The sequence below is a fragment of the Anoplophora glabripennis genome, unplaced genomic scaffold (genome assembly GCF_000390285.2).
Source record: "Anoplophora glabripennis isolate ALB-LARVAE unplaced genomic scaffold, Agla_2.0 scaffold340, whole genome shotgun sequence".
NCBI classification, from domain to species: Eukaryota; Metazoa; Arthropoda; class Insecta; order Coleoptera; family Cerambycidae; genus Anoplophora; species Anoplophora glabripennis.
In genome coordinates, this window is record NW_019416421.1 from 305,485 (window position 1) to 326,308 (window position 20,824).

Here is a 20,824-nt window from a genome sequence, read left to right on the forward strand (position 1 = left end):
AAACCAGTATCCGAATTTGTATATAACAATTGTATTAACAGAATTATTCGTTCTTATACTGAATATGTTTCCGTTTTTACCGTGTAAAACGCATCTTATAATGGTTAAGTGATCGTCACCTCTCGGTGCATAATCGGTTATGATCGTTGTTAAGTTATATTCATAGTCTTGTAATAATAACCATATGTCAGACCCGAGAGCGAAGTGCGCCGACTCAATAAGAAACCTGGCTATTCCAACCGCTGATTTAGGGTTCGCCGCACGAGCTCATCCCTTCTAATCTAAGATAAGATTTCAGTAGCATGCTATGCATGAAGCAGAACGGTACTCAACTATCTTATACAGTCCACTTTTATTGTCCATACATGTTCAATCATTGTCAAAATAAACACACAAAACCACAACGTCTTTATTATCTTTACTCAAGAAGAGAAAATACAACAATCGTAAAATTTCCGACAGTCCGCTGTGCATCGACTTACACACGTCTAGTTTGATGAAAATGGACAGTATATGCACATGTTTTGTGGGATACATGATCATATCGCGTTGTGTGAAATGGAAAATTATTATGTAAGTATCTAACTTTTATGGCTTGTAATTGTTTTGTTTTTTCAAATGTAAATCTTGTCTAAATCTTAAAAATTATTATTTTGTAGGTCCTATTAGAAACCGCTGATGTTAAGTTTTACATAAGATGGAGGAACAGAAGGTTAACGATGACAAAGAAGAGCATGGGTATAAAGTCAATCAACCAGAGGAAATAAAATTATATGGAAAGAAGCTCAACCTTTCTGGGGATGCTTCATTTTTAAGGTGGAAGAGTTATAGTGCAAATTCTCATGTAATACAAGAAAATACGGGTGCATCGTTGCTAAGAAAATAAACTGGACAGTTTTGGGAGCGATTTGTCATCATTTTTAATGCTTAAAAGTATGTTTTATGTATGTTTACATTAGAACCTTAGCTTGTAATTACAGTTATCCAATAAAATTTCTGAAAACTTAATGACATGTTTTTAACTCATACAGAGTATACAACAGTTTAATACATTTATTATTATAAAACTTATAACCAGTACTAGATGTTCTAATAACGATATGGAACACTTTAATAACAGTTATTGCCATTATTTCGTAAAGGGTATAAAAAACGTTGTATACTAGTTATACAATAATTTAATAAAGAATAAGGTTTATAGTCACTATACAACTGTGCTAGCAATACGCATTTTATATCCAATATTCACCTGTTTAACTGTCACATATATACAATGGTCTAATAATGGTATATAGAATTCTAATAAAGAATAAAACTCATTTCTTTCAGTGCGCTAATTTTAAAAGGAATTACTATATCAGGTGTTCTCAAAGTTGATTCATTTATTTTAACAGCTGTTAGAACTCGTAAAAAAGTCGATTTACCAAAAATCGTTTATATAAAAGTTGCCAAATTAAGCAATTATTAACAATTATTTAAAAAAATTTATAATACCAAAAACTTTCTAATACAACCTGATTTATTGTCATTAAAAACATAAATGGTAAACAAATGGTAACAATTTTTAACAATTTTGACCGATTTTTGTAGAACAATTTTGAACAATTTTTGTAGAAGAGGAAGGAAGTCTCTTCTTCTGCAACATTCATATAAACGATTTTTGGTAAAATCGACTTTTTTACGAGTTCTACCAGCTGTTAAAATAAATGACACAACTTTGAGAACATCCTGTATATGGTTCGCCATTAAAAACTCTTCGCAAGGCTGTGCAACAATTTTTAAGGTATTTCAACAATTTGTAGATTCTTTTCAGATTAATTGAATATTTATTAAATAATAATATCCCGCAGAGAAATCGAAAATATTTTTCGGTTTTTGAAACAAAAAAACGTAAGTAAATAAGAACATATTGTAGATCGACAAAAATTGTACAATATAATTGCACGAAAATATTAAAATATTAAAAAAAAAAGTAAATGGAACTGAATATGGTTGTTGAAATCTGAAACGATGAATTTAAAATCTTATTCCATATTCGTCTAGAGACGAAATGTGTTTAAAAAGGTTTAATTATTTAATTGTTTTTTGTTTCATCAGTATTTCATTTTGTTTTTATTTTGTATGTAACGTAAACGCATTTCTCATCATCTTTACTGGGCCAATCGACTCACCCAAGATCGACATTCATTTGTTTTACGCACTCTACCGTTTATTAAAATCAAACATTCATTTACGTATCTCCGCACGCTTCTCTGGAATTCGTAATTGCTGTGGCAACGCAACATTGAAAATCGGGATTAGGTCAGCATTCAGACTTAATGAAGACCGTTTATTACAATATAATTTGGGAACGGGGTCCTGTGGCTTTATACGTGCAATGACGCTGGTATTAATCATAAAGTATCAACATAAACCACGGCTAAGTAATACTAAAGCCAAAGGTAATATACATAACCGTAAACCGTTGATTAAACTCGTAATTTGAGATTAAACTGTTGCTGTAACGAGAAAGCAGATTCAATGTATACAGGTATATTTACTACATGGAATATGTAGTGTCAATAATTCGGGTTAAATGATCGAAAATTAATATGTATTTGCACAACCTAGAAAACAAGAAATATTGCCCTGAAATTTTCGTAACGTATGTATGAACAATATTTCTTTTGCCACTAAACGCAAGCTATGTTGTCATTGTTTGTATGCAAGATATCCCAGTAATAATTGTAAAAAATGAAATGGTGCAATTTCTGTTCAAATTCGGAGAATTCCAATGTACAGAATGATAAATTTTTTTAAAAATATCACAGAAACACAAATAATGAGAGTTGGGATGAGGACATGTCTCAATAAATGTAAAATTTCACTGAATTTTGTAATTCCCATGCACTGGAAATTAAAATTTTCCAAAACAATTCCATAGAATTTTAGCTATCAAAAGTAAGACAGAATTGAATTCCGTCAAACAACACATCACACAAATAAAACTGGTAGACATTTCCAATTTTTTTTATATTATAAAATAAATTGTAAATTTGCAAACATGGTGTTGTTTTTTCAAAGAAACAGAAATAGTTTAACAGAAAAATAAAAGCAAATAGTAATAAATTCTGATAGTGAAAGCATAGTCAATAAAAAAAGAAAAAAGACGGGTAAATTTAAAATTTAACTAAATCAATAGTCTGTGTGTGAAAAATAGCTTCTGAGAGAAAGTTGTTCCAATCGATCGCAATTGAGAGAAGCAAAGTAAGCAACATAAATTTTTATTAGCATAAACTTTTATCCACATAAATTTTGGCACCCAATGATCAAAACAAAATCCTGATCGTTATTTTAGTACTTATAATAATTAAAAATTTCGCAAATAATACTGGCGCAAAAATTAAAACGTTTTTCATCTTTGACAAAATGAAAATAGAATTTACTAGAGTTTTTCTCTTCTCATACTAACATGTTATCTCTTTGAAGGCCTAATTATTCTAGTTATTATACGTCACATGTTATGAAGTATAACCAAAAGTATAACCAATACTATTTACAAATAATATGAACATCGAAAGACATATAGAGGAATCCCAGTCGTATCTTCGGCATATGCAATTTAATAAGCAAGTGAAAAATAAAAATTCTTATACTAAGTAATAAACAGAAAAAAATGCCCTTCACAGACATCAACGCGCAAACAACGTTTATAAAATTATCAACATATTCAACCAGCATACGATGGCGAACAATTTTTTTCCAGCAAATTCAGTTCTGCGACATTTAGCCTTTAATGGAGGGGCCCGCTTTACATAAAATATTCACTTATACGAGCACTGGTAAACTGTTCCAAATGAAATTACATGTACGTAAAGGATGTACTGTAATATAGCAATGAGATTACCTAACTGCCCATCAGAGATAATGCCATCATCATCGTGGTTAATCAGCATGATGGTAAATCGATAGCGTCTGTGTTCTGTCGGTCTTTGCTTTATTGGGTAATCGTGAATGCATTATAGTAGTTATGAATAATGAAGGAGACGTTTCTGCCATATTTGATAGTTAAGTAAAACCAAGTGTTGCATAAAAATTCAAATATTTCAACATTTCAAGTAATAAAAACCTTTAAAGAAGTATTCGTATTTAAATAAGCTGAAAAGGGTAACACAGATATCTGACTAAAGTCCAAAACATTACGAGGGACTTTTATTTTCTATTGAAACTTTTAATATATCGTACTTATATATTTTCAACTTTTATACATTTTGGAATCACGTCGGTCATATACTCGTATTAAAAGCACAGAACAGCGTTCAAAATGCGTGGCTGTGCAAAGAATAAAAAGCGCTTTGAATGCCTCTTTCATTAACGGTCCTTGATTACTGTTTTCCGATGTTATCGGATGTTGATTATTACATCGCGGTTGAATTCTAATCAGCGGCTCCACAAAACGACTAATCATTTGTCAAATGAATGAGAATGCTGTAAAAGGTTTCCCCGGTTTGTTAATTTTGGAATTTGGTTAAAACTATTTTGTCTGAAAGATCGACGTCACTGAATATGAATAAATTCTTCGAGAATAGAGTTAAAAGTCATTATTTTTTCGAAAGGAAATGATTTTTATTGAAATTATTTGTAAAATCTATAGCTATTATTGAGCAGCTTTACACATTTCATTTATTCAGTAAAAAAGGGAAATATTGGTTATACAAAAAATCAATTCACATTAATCTAAATACATTGCCAACATTTTTTATTAAAAATTTCATTTTTTTCTAACAATTTTGTGTTGTGTATATAATTTTGTTGTATTAATATATATTAATTTCATTTACAAAGGGGCCACCTGATGGAACAATGCTCAAAATGCATAAATAGTTGAAAGGTTTTTTAGGAACATTTTTTTACTACCTTTAAAATAAAATAATTGATACCTACTTCTATTTACATTTCAGCGTTGAAAAATAAATAATACTTATAACTTCGCCTGCGATAGCAAGTTGAAATTTATATTTTCCAGTGCCAAGAAAGTATTAGCAAAAAACTGTTCGTCAGCATTGTCTGTATTGTACGAAACATCGAGAATTCCATAAAACTAACTATAAATAACTTTTAATAAGCTTTCGAGCGTTGTAAAGTATTCAGGAACAATTCAATATAAATTCCACCAGGCTTGCTTTCGTAAATTTTGTATACTTCCCCGCAACTGGATCTGTTGTGAGTAGAGAAAATGCCTCGGCTCTGAGAGTAAACAGTTGGAAAAACCTCTCATTTCCATTAATATGCAAAACAAGTACCAGTAATGTTGCCTTTTCCCTTATTTATTGTCTTAGCATTTGTTGTCTTGCTGGTGAACATTATCACGTTCTTTTTCAATATCGTTCTACCAGAACAGAGTCCTTGGTAAAATATGGAGATTATGTTTTCGTCTCTTTATTAGATTATCCCACTTCTGATGCCAGATATGTGAACCCTCCTGACTTATTTCCTAATTACAAACTGAAACGCACAAGAAGCCGTTCGCTTTTGTTTCACAGTTTTGTTTTAATACTAATTTTCCACTGATGACTTCCACAAAGCTTGGCGCGGAAACCTTCAGTTAAAATGCAATGTAGAGATAAATCAGAGCTAAATTACCGTAATTTCCAAGACCTTAAAATTGCATAACGTTCCAGTAAGGCGTTCGTGCAACTTAAAATGCGTTTAGGGCCGTATTAAATTTAAATGCCAGCCAATAGGCACGCAAACACGAAAAGTTTCTTTGAAAGAAAAATATGCACTCCAAAATGATAGACACTGGAGTCGCAAATAATTCAAACCACAATTAATTAATTAATCTTTTAAAATAATTTTCTGTATGCATGAAAATTGTAACGTACCATCCATTTCAGATAGTGTTCAGCTAATATATTTAGTAGAAGTTACACGGTTTGACTGTTGGAAATACCACTCTCCCTTAGTTTCCTGAAAGCTGAAGCGTGTCAATGCGTGTCATAATCATACGAGTGAGAAAGACGTGTTATTGTATTCAGATTTTGGTTGTACAGAACAAAAAAAAAAAAACAATTTAAGCGCGAATTTAAGTTTAAATAAAAACGTTCCTACCTACTTTTTGGATACCTACTTACGACGTATATATTTGTTCTGTAGGTAACAATTTTTGTAACCCTCTAAAATGGTACGCTTATGGAATCGTATTGTTCGCCGTCACATGGATCTATATGTTGAATGAGTCACCGCCTACTATATTCGCACTGGAGAATAGTTGGTACATTTGCAGTTGATGGAAAACGACGTTAAAATAAGAAGAAGCAAATCGTCTTCTAAATTTTCTTACGCCATAATAATAAACAAAGCTAAAGTTTCATTTTAGGGAGGTTTGATACAACTTGTTTCATATTGATTTCGGTATTATTAATGCATCGTTTATTCTGTAACAAACTATTTGTGTATAATTTACTGCCTTATGTAAATGAACCCAAGCCTAATAGTGTTTATACTAAACAAACATCCAAATCAAACAACCCTAGGCAGCACCAAGTTCCCAATGAACCGCCCGTTTTCGTCTACTTTCCCTCACTTTATCTGCCGCAATAAAATTCCGAGGCAGCCGTAAACTTTTGTTTTAGTGCGAGGTAACTATGCCACTTTCATAAAATATATGATTTACGATGCTATCAGGGATTTAACTCGTCCCGCAAAATTCTAACAATATGCTCGTGGTCTGGGTTTATGTCCTATAAACGCGATATAGGAAGGCCAATTATTAGTTGTATGTACCTTGTAGCGGTGGCGTATTACTATTCTGTAGCCAGCACAATATACAGGGTGCTTCATAATTGTGTGCAAATATTTTAAGGAGGTGTTTAAAAGGTAATTTTAGGGGGGTACTTTCAATACATTTTTTCGATTTGAGCCCCCCACTGAGAAAATATTCAAATCTCAAATTTGCCGAAAAAATGAGCTTTTATTTTTTTTTTATTAAATTTCCTATTGATAAAAAATAATTTTTGCAAAAAGCATGTCAAAAATGACGATCGTTTTTGGTAACTACTAATTATGTATACCTAATTGGCAAGGAAAAATAATTTATTTTTTTGCACGTAAGCCATGAAGTATACGAAAAAATGGGAAAAGTAAGAAAAGTTTCTAAATAAAATGAAGTATTAAAAGCTATTTTTTTTGTTGGAATTGGCTAACGTAGAAAAAAGTTGTGAGAGAAATAAAACTAAGGGGTAATAATTTCTTTCATTCTGTATAGATCAAACTAAACGAAATACCTAGTTTGGTAGTCCAAAGGTGAAATGCACTTTACAGTGGACTCTAATAAAACAACTACTCTTTTAATTTTTATAACCGTTTTTAAAACTTTCTTACTTTTTTTTAATTGAAACAGATATACTTTTTTGTTATCGATTCAAGGAATCGTTTCTGAGATGAACTTTAAAATAAATGCATAATGCTGAATGTAATTTGATATTATGTACTTATTTTGCTTCATAAATGAGTAATATTAGTTTTCTTGTATTTATTGCTGTTGAGATATGTAGAAAAATTTACATCTTCATCGTTAAACACGTTCGTTGTATCGATACTAAACAAGTGCACCCTAAAAATTAAAAAAACAGCAAAAAGTAGTCCTACAAATTATTTTAGGGGCCAAGGCTGCCGAGAGCGGTTTAACAATAGGTAATCCAATAGGCAGAGGTTTAGAAAATTGACAATAATTTTGAGAAAAACATTGTTTTTTACCATTTTCAGTTAATTGCAAGATTATTTTTGCAATAAAAAAAATAGTTGGGAGCTGTTACCTTGTAGAAAATTTCATTTAAAACAAAAATGATCCTTGCATTTTCTTCGCAGAATGCGAGTCAACGGAGATATTAAAGAAAAATGTTAAGATTTATGAAAAATGACCACATTCACGATATTTTTGGAATCTGTCGACTGCAGTAGGGTCCCCAAAACAGTTATTGGTAAATTGAATACATTAGTGTAATAAATAGCTTCAAATAAAATGGATTTTACACAAAAATTATTAAAAAATTTAATAAAAAACACAAAAACAACGAAAATTCGATTTTCAACTAGCGTCTTCAAGAGCTAATAACTCTACGGACTGAGACTGTGAATAAAAAAATTATATAAACTTGTGACGTTATTTTCACAAGGCCAACCTAGATCTGAGGAGTTGCGTACACTTCGTGGACACCCTGTATGTAGCACTTTTATCACGGCCAACCTGTAAATAGGTCTAAATATTATTGATTTCTTTCAGTTAGCAAATCAAAACATATGCACAATTTTATGAAGAATATAAACAAATCCTAACATTTTAAATAATTACCGCAACAGTTAAATTTGATTGAATGAAATTAAAATATTGACTTTGTCACACATTAAGCGCAGAATCAGTAATTGCCATTCGGCATATTAATGAACTTTATTGTCTGTTTGTTGAAATCGGAAATATTTACGAATATAATTTCATTATCTGTAAAACGAATAAACCGTAATGTTTTTAATTAATTAATTTCACAATTCCCTTTGTCACTGTTAAATTCGGGGTTACGCTTTAGTTAAAATTCCATTCTATATAATTAAAACGAATATACAGTGAAATGATTACAAACCACGTGATCACCGGACTTAGGCAACCCAACAGTTCACACCTGTACTGTCAACTAAAAATGTTTAAATCTTAGCGTCATCAACATTAGTGATTCGTTTACAATGAACAATGACCAACTGTTATGTCTACGATTGAGATAATGCCATATCTGATTAAAAATGTAACTGGTATAATACCTGTTGAAAAATTGAAACGGTAAATACCAGCGTTTTAATAAACACTTTTTGAAATTTAAAAAAATTGGGAAGGTAAATATTTTTTTAGGCGTAAAGAAAAATAAAACAACCCCTCATTCCGAAAATAAATTCGGCGGATGGTGAAATACAAATTACCCAATTCTACAGAGATTCGTGTGTCTGTAGCTATTTAATTAAAGATATAAATAGAGGCAAATGCAAACAAACAACTGTGTTTATCTTAGCTTTGCTCCGTCAACGTTTATCGCCTCCTTTGTGTGCGTTCGAGGGTAATGTAAATAACTTTTTTTTAAAAGTCCTTGACGGAGTTCAAACCAAGCGTAAACGCGCGCCCCTGCGGAAGATCGAGTTATAGGCAAATGAAATAAAAGGAAATCCAATATTCTTAAGACATTCTTCTGTCTGCAAAAGACTGAAAAAGCGAACTTTGTTACGATGAGGTTTTTTTATAGAAAAGTATAGGTTTTGAGGTTAGAAAACATGCGACACATACACATCACCAGCAACATCTAGCGTGTTGAGATACAGATGTAATATACGATTTTTTCGCGTATTTGGACAAAAAACTGCCAATATCTCAATGAAGATGCATTTTTTTCGAAAACAGTTTCAAATAAAAGTTGTTCAAAATTAAATTTCCTACAAAATTCCTCCCATGAGAAATTTTCCCAATAGTTCTGTAGCTCTTGTATATTTTTTAAATGAAGTGCAAATTATGTGAAAATTAATGTTTTGGAGACAAAATAATTGTCAATTCATTAAATAACAAAAGTGAATTAGAGAAAAGAAAATTGCGGAAAATTCTTGGAAAATCTTATAGTTTTCCGAGCATGTATATTTATGAGCATCAAACGTATCATAACGTACTAATTAATTGTGCTTTGTAATATTTTCCAGAAAAATCTCTTTTTCTTTGATTTTTTTACTTTGATTATTAAGAAATAAAAATATGTAATATAATGAAATTGAAAATTAAAATTTGTTGGCAGTAGGAAAGGAATTTTCTGGAGCTGCAAAGATATAGTTTATTATTTTAAAGAAAATTGTATGGACTTCCATACTAGTTGTCTTATGTAAGTAAAGCTGCTTCATCGCTGCTGCAAAAAAATTTAAAAAAAAAACTGATTTTTCTCGAAAATATTAAAAAGCGCATAATTAATTCGTTATATACACCCTCGAAAACCTATAAAATGATACGTTCGATGATCATAAATATTCAAACATCAGGAAACTTTATAAGATTTTCCAAGAATTTTCCACAATTTTCTTTTCTCTAATTCACTTTTATTAAAAAATAAATTGACCATTATTTTGGCTCAAAAAAATTTCACATAGTCTACCTCATTTGAAAAATGTACGGGAAAACTATTATTGGGAAAATCGAAATTTTTCATAGAAGGAATTTTGCAGGAAATTTAATTTAGAAAAATTTTTATTTGAAACTTTTTTCGAAAAAATGGTTCTTCATTGAGATATTGGCAGTTTTTGATTAAAAAAACGCAAAAATCATATATGTATACAAAACTTATACAAAAAAATCAGGATGTAAAGGGGATTCTTACAAATACAATTTTGTAAAGAGAAAATCAAAAAGGGCAGTTCAAAAATGTTTTAAAAATACACCTCTACACAGAACTGGAAACTGGTCCACTGTATGATAAAAATAGATAAAAACTTGAAAGAATTTTACAAGGAATAAATAGAATTTTGTAACACCTATTTTATATCAGCAAATTCAACTGCTTTTGAAAATATTATTATTAATTCATAAAATTAATTTGTGGTTTTAATTAATAAAATAATTTGACATACCTGATACAACAACTGTTCAAAATTTTGTCCACCGACGTGTATACTTATTCCCGTCTTGTTCAGTTTCTACGAACTAACACAAATGTTGTCCTGCTTCGACATAACACAAATGTTTCACCATTACACAAATGTTGTCTTGCTTCACCATAAATTAAAACGATATCCATCAACTCCGAGTTGCTTTACACGCAACTCATTTTTCACACTACCAAAAAACTATTGTAAACACTATCGCAACGACGATTGTAAAATTGGATTTCAGTATTCGGAGTCGCTGCGACCCTGTGGCTCTCCACGCGTATTACGAATGACGCTAGAGACTACAGTTGTCCAGCTATGTAATGGTTGAAAGTACTACAACTTCAATAATTTTTTTTCTTGGAAACTATAGGGATTTTGCAATTTTTTTTACGATATTGACTCCATTTCTCATGCTGCATCTATTCTCAAATTTTTTTGGATAAGTTGTAAATCACCCTGTATATGTCTATATCTCAAAACGCTGAATGTTGCGGGTGTTGCCTGTGTGACATGTTTTCTAACCTCAAAATCAACACTTTTCTATGAAATCTCAGAGTAAAAAAGTTTGCTCATTTTTTCCTTATTTTCCTGGACCCTGAATTTAAATTATATTATTTTAAACAAGATGATTTTTTCGGGGCACTTTTTATTCTATTAAAATATATTTTCAAAAAAAAACAGAATAGTAAAAAATACAGTACTATTGTAACTAGAATAATTTTAATTTAACCAACATTTTGCATAAAACAACTAATGAACCAAAGCTTTTACATATGGCCCTAGTACAGTTTCTTGAGGAATAACAATTTATAATAATGTTAACTAAAAATAAATAATTTATCTTACCCACTCGCCAGTCTTTACTAATATTTTGATGTGTCCTGCATTTTAAATAGATTTAAAACTTAACTTGTGTTAACAACAATAAAAGTATTAAAAAAAGTCATTCAAAAATACACTTACCCATCTGCGAATTGTGCGAAGTTTCTACTACATTAATGCGCCTATAAACAGCTGTGGGCCGAGAGCGGTACCTTGTGGTACAGCGACTTCTGTGATACACTTTAAATAACACCTTTTGATTTTATACAGTTAAGTATTCAGTAAGATACTATATACAATAGAAAAAGCACATTCATATTATAGTACAGTGGATTACATGATCTATGCAGTATATTTTCACGAAATTAAAGTGATAGATATTTGTCATAAGATAGTTCATAAGTTGTTCCGTTAAATATATTACAAAATAGTTAAAAAATATATATAGCTTATATATTTAGTAGCTAATTGACGTTATATTTACTCTAAACGTTTCGTAGAAGCCTCCTATGGATTTATTTTGGACAATTGTTTACGATAAAGAAGAAGTTCTACTGCTAATAGTTACAGTATCTGAGATTATAAGATTAAGCATGACTTGGGAAGTATAGATAGATCCTTAAGGGATTATTATATTTTTGAATAAATTAAAATCAAAAAAATTGTACCTCTCACGAACGAATACTATTACAAAATAAGGACAACTGGATAGAACTTTTCGGTTATTTCTCAACCTCAGATTTACAGTCCTTGCATCGATTGTTTGAAAAATTTAATTCTAGTTCAGATTTTGAAGTTATTACCTTAATTAGTAAAAATTTATATCAAATTTATGTCAAATCAATTATTATTATATTCTTTTCTCACTTGGTTAAACTATATTCCAAAGAAAATTGGTATTTGACAATGAATAAAATGATAGTTTTCATGGAAATTTTGTATTTAAATATCGAAAGAGGATATCTTAAATTATGTTTTTTGCTTAACATTTGTATATTGCGCTTTCCAAACGAATAAAATTCCAACTGAACCTTGACAAAAAACAATATCAAATATAAAAATTCTTAAAATGTCACACGTTATTGTTTCCTTAAGTAGACCTTTACAAGTCAATAAAAATAAAACTGTTATATACTTAACAGCCTGCCATATCATGAAGAAATTTTGGCTTCAGTCCAAAGCGTTTTGGTCTTATATGTAGAAGCAGACCTGGGCCAAAATTTGGGCTCAATCCTTCATGACTGGCAGTCCCACATTCCAGAAAATTGTAGCTAGTTTTTTACATCTCTAACGACAAAATTTACACTAGTATCTAATGCACCAAAATATACCTATGTACCTATGCAGCGAGTTCCAAATTTAATCGCAAAAATGTTGTTATTTAATGAGAACCGGTAAAAGAATTTGCTGATGTTTCGAATTTGAGCCATGCTAGAAACTTAGATGCGTAGTGCTTCAACCATGCTACATCAAAATAGTGAGGGATGAAGAGAATAGTTAAATAAAGAACCTTTTTCTACTACCTACCAACATCTTATTCTATTGTGCGATAAATAAACTTTTCACGCACAATTTTACTTCAACCAACGATATTTTTCTCGCCCAGAAATAAGTTCGTAAAGCTACATTCTATGGTGAGAAGAAAAAATCATGTATGGTACTGATACAAAATTAGTTAACTGATAACAAATTTTCATCGAGATCCTTACTGATTTTCATTTTCACCCACCTTATTGGTACTGGAATTGGAAGGAAAACACTGTAGGTGATTGAAGCATTTGGTTACTGGAAACGTTAAAAACGTGCCTCGCGTTTTTCTGCATAGGATCCCCATATCAATTTTGGAATGCGATGAGTATACACACTGACGTAACGTTAATGGAAGCAATACAACCACCGATAGACCTAAGGATTCCCTAATTTTAAAGCACCCACACATTTTCTACATTGAGCAAGAGAGTCTAATGATAGGTCCTCGGAACATCCCACAGCTCGAAGAAATCCGGCGAGTTTTGCTATTTGTACGAAGCTGGACCTAGCCACGAGCAACCAAAGAACTGGCAGCCGGCCAGGACTACCATCAGGACCACCACGATCCCCAGCAGGAAGTAGATGATGCACAGGTGCACCACGGAGAATACGTAGAGGGTGCGATCGCACCATCGATTGGGTTCGAATAGGGTTTTCGGCGCGTAGTCCGGCCACTTGATCCTTAGTATCCAGTAGTTGCCCAGGGAGAACCAGATGATGAGGAACATCGTGAGAGCCACAGACGCCACTTTGGAGACGGCGGAGGTGGTGTTCATCGCTCCCACGTCCAGCCGACGTGTGTGCAGTTGGGAGTAGAGAGTGAGGCCCATCTTGATGCAGCCTACGCCGCCGCCTACGACCATGTAGATGGGGATGTAGGGCTCTCGGGGGCAATCTCGCAGGAATTGGAATCCTGAAACAAAATTGTGGTGTCATTTAAATGTCTCAAACAGTACCGGGTGACCCAAGAATAAATCACTGGAAAGCCACTATATTTTTCTTCTTTTTTTCTTATTTCGGATTAAAATTTTTATCGTTCAGTTAAATTTTCATTGACTTTGTGAAAGTTTAGGTAACTAAATTGCAATGAAGAAGAGAGGAACGACATACGACATTTAAAATTTATTGATTATGAAATTAATTTGAAGTATATCTATCATGGTTTCTGCATTGCATTTCTAATTATCTGAACTTGGATGTTGTCAATAAGAATGTATCTGAATTAAGTTATTCAACATCAGATTCTACAATTTTGCCCTGATCTGTATTCAAACTTTGTATCTCTTATCGCAACCGAGATGCCAGTGGTGTGGCTCAAAATACGGGCACCCTGTATAGGAGAACAGCTTGTGCCATGCGGTATAACAGCATGCAAGGGTCAAGCAAAGTCCAGCATGCAATATCAGTAAATTAAGAAAGTAATAAATAAAGTCTAAATTTCATTGTTCAATACGAGTACACTGATTGTGAGTATTCTGAAATTAATGCGCATTATTTTACCATTGCATTGTACTGTAACAAAAGCCGGGACGCGTGGTATTTTATTTGTTAGTTCTCGGAACGGAGAGGCCAAAAAGTAAAATATTTCAGTCGACACTAATTTATCAGAAAGTTAATGGTTCTCAAGTAGGTATGGCGTTGTCCTTCGGAGAAATTTAGCAATATTTTTTGAACAAGTTACGTCCGGGAGGCGCCAGCGTAGTTGGGGCCAGAACAAAGAAACCCATATTTGTAATAACTCGCGAAACCACGAGAAGAGCGTAGAGGTTCCAAAGTAGTTAAATCAAATTGTGAAACTGATTATAATATTATATTATATATATCAAATTATATAATTATATATATATCAAATAGCTGGTTTTTAGGCGGATTTTCACAAGCTATAAGAATAGATTAAATGAGATCGACTAATCCGTCCCGTAATTGCTACACGGAGTCACTAGAGGAAGGCTAGGGTTACTTGTAAGTAAGTTGAGTTTCAGAATTATTTATATAAATGTAAATTTAGTCCATTAGACAACTATTAGCAAGCCATAGTTATACAGAAACGTCCCGATATTCAAGTCCCCGAAAATAAGATAAGAACAGAAACTTCTAGACCCAAGAAATGGGCGTGTCGAAGCGAGGTGTCGAATTCGAGAAATATCTCGAAATAGCAGTTCTTTCTTAGGTTCAACATTGACAGTCGACTTAATTTTAAAATCTCGAGCTAATTAATTAAATTTAATAACGGATAAAGTTTTTTCCAAATTTTGCTATGAAGCACGCATTCCCTGAATCTCGGTACGCTGTCGCGTGTCAATAAATTAATTAATAATGTTGTTCGAGCCGTTGTATTGTTATTTTGTTTCTTTTATTTATTATTATTAAAACCCTTCCTGGAAGTTTTGGTGTTTCCTTTTGTTTCTCGAACCTCAGTGTCACCCTGTACAGCCTGTCACTGGATTACATTCTACGTAAGCAATGAATGGTAAGTGCTTGAAATTCATTGTCTGAACATACAACATTTCTAAGTTCCCACGTATTAATTAAAGTATAATGATAATTATAAACTCCCTTTCGAGAGTTAAATAGTAAACTCTTTTGAAATCCAGACTCGTTATGATACTGGTCATAACGATAGACAGATAAACTAAGAAATAACCCCTCAGGTTACGCTACTACTGACAAAGAAGTTTACACAATATAAGCGAATAAATCTTCCCTCAGCAGCAACCTCTTCCTCTTGAAAGTTGTTTTTGTTTTCAGATATCTTTGAAAGAATGTCTGGAATGGATATTAACATTAAGTCAAATCGTCAAAAAACAATTTCTATATTTTAACTATAGCGTCCAAATGTGAAATTTTTCAATGTTTGAAACGAAAATTAAAATTTTAACCAATTTTATCCTAAAAATAAAGTTTTGTATCAATTCTATGAATTATATTGTTTGGGAATAAAACTGAAGTTACATACCACAAAAATATCTGTTCTAAATTACAAAGCATTTGAAATTAAGTACATTCAGAAGTATTGATTATTTAGAAATGTTATGTGAAAATTTATTGAATTTGGAATTTCAGTATTGTGTATCGTATATTATAGTATTCATGTCGCTATAGTATAACGAAAAACTTACTTGATAAAAACAATATTTCAAAAAACCAGAAAATAATATTTTTCAAAAGTAAAGTTATTGTTAAATTTACACAATTAATTGTTGTTGTTAACTATAATTTATATAAAAAATACGACCAACTAACTAACAATTACACACACCAACAAAATGTATTTAAAATGTATTTTATTTTAGTACCATTTTATTATATACTCAGTTGAACATGTATAAAAACGTCTAGCAATAAAATTTAAAGAGTTTCATAGCCGTCTCTACAAAAGTTTTCTGCTAAAGGAAAAAAATAATAATTTGTATATCTACGTACATATAATGTGTAGAAAATGTCTATTATATGTTCATTTGGCCAACAACATATTTTTTTTACAAAAGTTATTATAAATTGTCCGCCATATTACGATATTTTTAAATTTTTGTTTTCGCTTCCTCTTTACGCAATGATCTGCAACACATTGTTTAATAAAACGAAAAATTGTGGACTGAAACTTTAGTTAATAGGTGAATTCTATTTATAATTTCATTTCATGTAAATCTTTATTTTTAAATTCTAAATCTGTTTCGTCAACAACCGGTTCTACTATTCAATATTGTCCGGTGGTATTTCGTTTTGTTCCGTTTCAAATGGTCTCCAAAATGCCATGTAGTGATAATATTAGTAAACAAAATATCCCCCTTATTTCTCCCATTCGCAGTAATATGAATAGAAGGTGCCTATAATCAATTAAAATTTCCTGAGTGACACCAAATTCTGCATTGCTGCACTGCACTGCTACGCAATTTGTCAACAACTGAAATTTATGGCCTAGTCGCCCAATGCGGCTGTGTTTATGCGCCGTTTGCCCGCGCGCGTTTTCTTCAACTGGACGGATACATTTCTACCACCTCTACGTTTAGTACGACCGGGTATGGCTAAATTAATAGGGGAACAAATTTTTCACATATGTCAATGCCGAGTTGTTGCGTAGCGACCGAACCTGGTATATGCTGCCTACTCTTTAGTCTTCAATTGAGATCGGAAAGACTATACCATTTTGTTATAGGATACATAACGAATACTAATAAAATTTCATAGTGAATTGAGAAGAAAATCTTTTTCGACGGAATGTTATTACACATGTAAATTTTATTTAAATAATGACTATATTAATTAAAATTACAAAGACAACATACGTAAATACAGAAAGAAAATATTACAATCTTGAGATAATTATTAAATATTGATATCTTTCAGCTTTCCAGAAAATTTATTGAAATTTGTTTTGTACAATTAATCACAACCAATTATAAAGAAAAACTTTTTAACAGTCGGTTTGGAAGTTTTTGAATGTTCTTGTCGAATTATCTGATTTCCAGTATGACAGTAAATTGATTTCTAAATTTCATTAAATAATCTTATATGATTTCTGAAGCGGGGATTCATCTACAAGCAGCTGGGGCAGATACAACCCGTTGTAAAATATCTGATTTCTGCCAGTGCATTTTAAAACTCTCATAACTTATGTTACTCTGATCATGATGACTCTGTTCAATCCAATTCTGGATTAAACTAAATAAACTTTGCATGTTTTCACATTTGCATACGAAAATAATAATAAACGCTCAGCCCTCTCTGCAGAGGTAGTTAGTGATGGCAATTATATTGCATAATGGAATATACATACACGAACAAAATTTTCCGTACATCTAATTCATACGTTGTAACCGTAACGGCAAACTATTATATTTAGGAGAAAATCTCGTTACTACAACGTCTAGTATATTGAATTACCAGACGTAGCTATGCATGGAAATCGGGTTTAGTTCGGCATATTTACATATTATTGCATACTAGCCACCGAATACGTTTAATCTCACGTACAAGCAACTGCAATCAAATTTCCAAGACAAACATAACGTAATTTTGTTTTCTATTAAAAAACAAAAGAAAGAATATGATGTCTTAAAGATAATACGTATCGATCGCTTTGAGTACCATTAAAAATAGAATCAATAACACCAGACGACTGTAGTGTGTAAAACATTTTTTTGTGTGCGCCCTATTTTATTTGATAGATGTCCTATTTATTCAATATTACTCTAGTTTTCATAGTACTCTTGTTACTAATGTTTATTGTTTATATCATTCTTACAAGTGTTCAAAATAGTTTATGTGCATTTATGAAGGAAGACGAAATGCATTAGCAGCATCTCGCGTGTATGCAGTACGTACTAATTTTTAAAGAATTTTGTTCAAAAATGATATATTTAAATTTGACACTAAATTTGAAGTACCTCAGCAATTGTGAAAATCTATCGAAATATTCGTAATCTCTATCACTCTAAATATCACCGTTTAGGCTAAGGTACATTTCATTGGCTAGAATTCACTGTTGTTCTGTGACTCATTACTTATGAGACAACTTGTATTCCTTGAAGGTCCGGAGTTATTATTTTAAATTGTGAAATATTTTTCAAGTGGTTTTCCAGGGGTTGCTACTGGAAATAAACGTAGAACCGCACGAGCATCTCAATGACACTCAGGCTTTAGATTATTTCACCGACTTCAGACCGGCACAACGGTCTCATTTTATGCATTTGCGACAATCAGATTGTTCGTTTTGCGTGCCTGTAGAACTGGGATGTATATTGGTTTCAGCAAGAAGTGCAGCACGGATCTTTCTTAGATATAAAGCTTAGAATAAACTTTAATCTTCCAAGCACCGAGAAACTTTTCTCTAAACCTTACCTGCATTGTGCGCATATGGTACGCCACCATCTAAAAGTAAAGTTTCTCGGTTTATGTTAATGCGTTTCGTTTATTTTCTTTTTAACTTATGTTGTTATTTCGAGTAGAACGTCTGAAATGTAAGTAATTGTAATGTATTAACAATGAACCGTTAAAAAAGCAATGTACTGACAATTATATTTTGTATTAGAGGTAAATTTAAACAATGCCACAATTTCAGGAGGTTGTCACAAGGGTCATTTTATTAAAAAAAGTCTTAAGAAATTATTGTCAACAATGCCTATGATTGTGCTAATTTTTAATATATTTTTTCTTGTGGAAAAAACATTTATGCATGCACGGATACCCCTTCCAGCAATCATTAGTCACGTTAAATGTAGGCGTATCCCACACCTAACAAGGGTTGCACTAATTAAATCCGCGCTGAAATATGTCGCCGCAGATTTCCGGAAATCAGGAGTGGGATTTTAAAGCGAAAACCGGATTAAACTTTTTTCGGCGCCTTTTCACTTGCGCCCATCGAGGATTATATCGAGGTTTAAATTGTTCTGAGAGATGAACGTCCCAGGATAATTCCATGCGGGTCAGCCACTCACACCCATCCACAGAGTCCGTGATAAATAATACATGGGTAACACATTTGCAATTCCCACAGTAATTCTTCGAAATTGCAAAGGTCTTCTGAAGGAGGGTGATTTATGTACATTTTTTAAGAAATGGCGAGTTCGCCGGTGGCACGTGGCCGGTGCTCGATTCAAAACACAATTAAAATTTCAAAAAATGAATATACTGCACCTTTTTCAACCCTATAATATATAATATAATTGCTGGATATAGTTTGTTTAGAAATGAAAGAGAGTAATAAAAGCTTATTATGTATGTAAATCGTAAATAAATGTAGTACTGGTGCTTATATTCTATATTTTTAAAAAAACTTTGTGTGACCGGGTTGTACTAAATTGTAGCAGGTAGCTAAAATTTAATTCACGATAATCCGTCTTTGTCTATGCCGCTTCAATTTCTCGGTCCATTTCTTTTATAAGTAAACAATATAAAAACAGCATTTCAAAACATGAGGCTATTTTAAGCATCATAACCGGGTTAAGAGGGTTTTTAGTAATTCAAATAAAATTATTCAATATTATTATCAAAATATTTATTTAAATTTAATGAATAGACTTTTATTCCACACAAAAATATATGTATTTTGAAAATTCAAATTATGGTGAGTAAATGTAGTGTTGTATAAATGTACAATAAAGAAAATAAAAAAGTAGGTATATTAAAATTCATCCTCTGAATATTCTGATGAATTATCTTCGTCTCCTAGATTGATAACGATAGGTTCCACAGTAACGTCAATTAAATTATCGAGTTCCCACATTTTCTCCTCTTCTTTTTGTACATGATGTATACATCTTTGCCAGTTATCTGCAGTTACTCGTTCCAAGGAATTTTTTAACAAAATTTTCACGTCACTTAATTTAAACGTCGTATTATTTCGCGCTACATCTCCTTTTACCTGCGCCCAGACTAATTCGATTGGGTTAAGTTCACAGTGATAAGGTGGTAACCGTAGTACCGTTATTTGGCGATTTGTTGCCATTTCATCGATAACATATTTTTTCTGATCTTTATTAAGATTGACAAGTGTCAAAAGTTCCTTTTTCACCATATTTGTTTCAAAAGAAATGTTTTTTCCGGATAACCATTGAATTATATCGGCTTTCCTCCAAGCAGTCGTAGGCGTCCGCTCGGTCTGCCGTGAATGGTAACTGGCATTATCCATGACAATTACAGACCCCGGAGGAATAAGATCCAACATCTGTGTAAAATACTCTTCGAAAACATCTGCGTTCATGTCTTCGTGATAGTCACCTGTATTTTTAGATTCAAATAAAAGTAAACCGCCATCTACAAAACCACTGGCACTACCTATATGTGTCACTATTAATCTTCGCCCTTTACCTGAAGGTGCCTTGAA

The 20,824-nt window shown here is 32.0% G+C and overlaps 1 protein-coding gene across 1 annotated transcript in view; it reads right to left on the reverse strand.

Annotated features, from left to right (window-relative positions):
• Positions 1–13,338: 13,338 nt before the first annotated feature.
• LOC108909572 overlaps positions 13,339–20,824 on the reverse strand; it is a 33,891-nt gene continuing 26,405 nt past the window's right edge. The window contains exon 7 of the mRNA XM_023454515.1: positions 13,339–13,912. Within this exon, the coding sequence (XP_023310283.1) occupies positions 13,485–13,912 (428 nt within the window). The 3' untranslated portion in view covers positions 13,339–13,484. The remainder of the gene's footprint in view (positions 13,913–20,824) is intronic.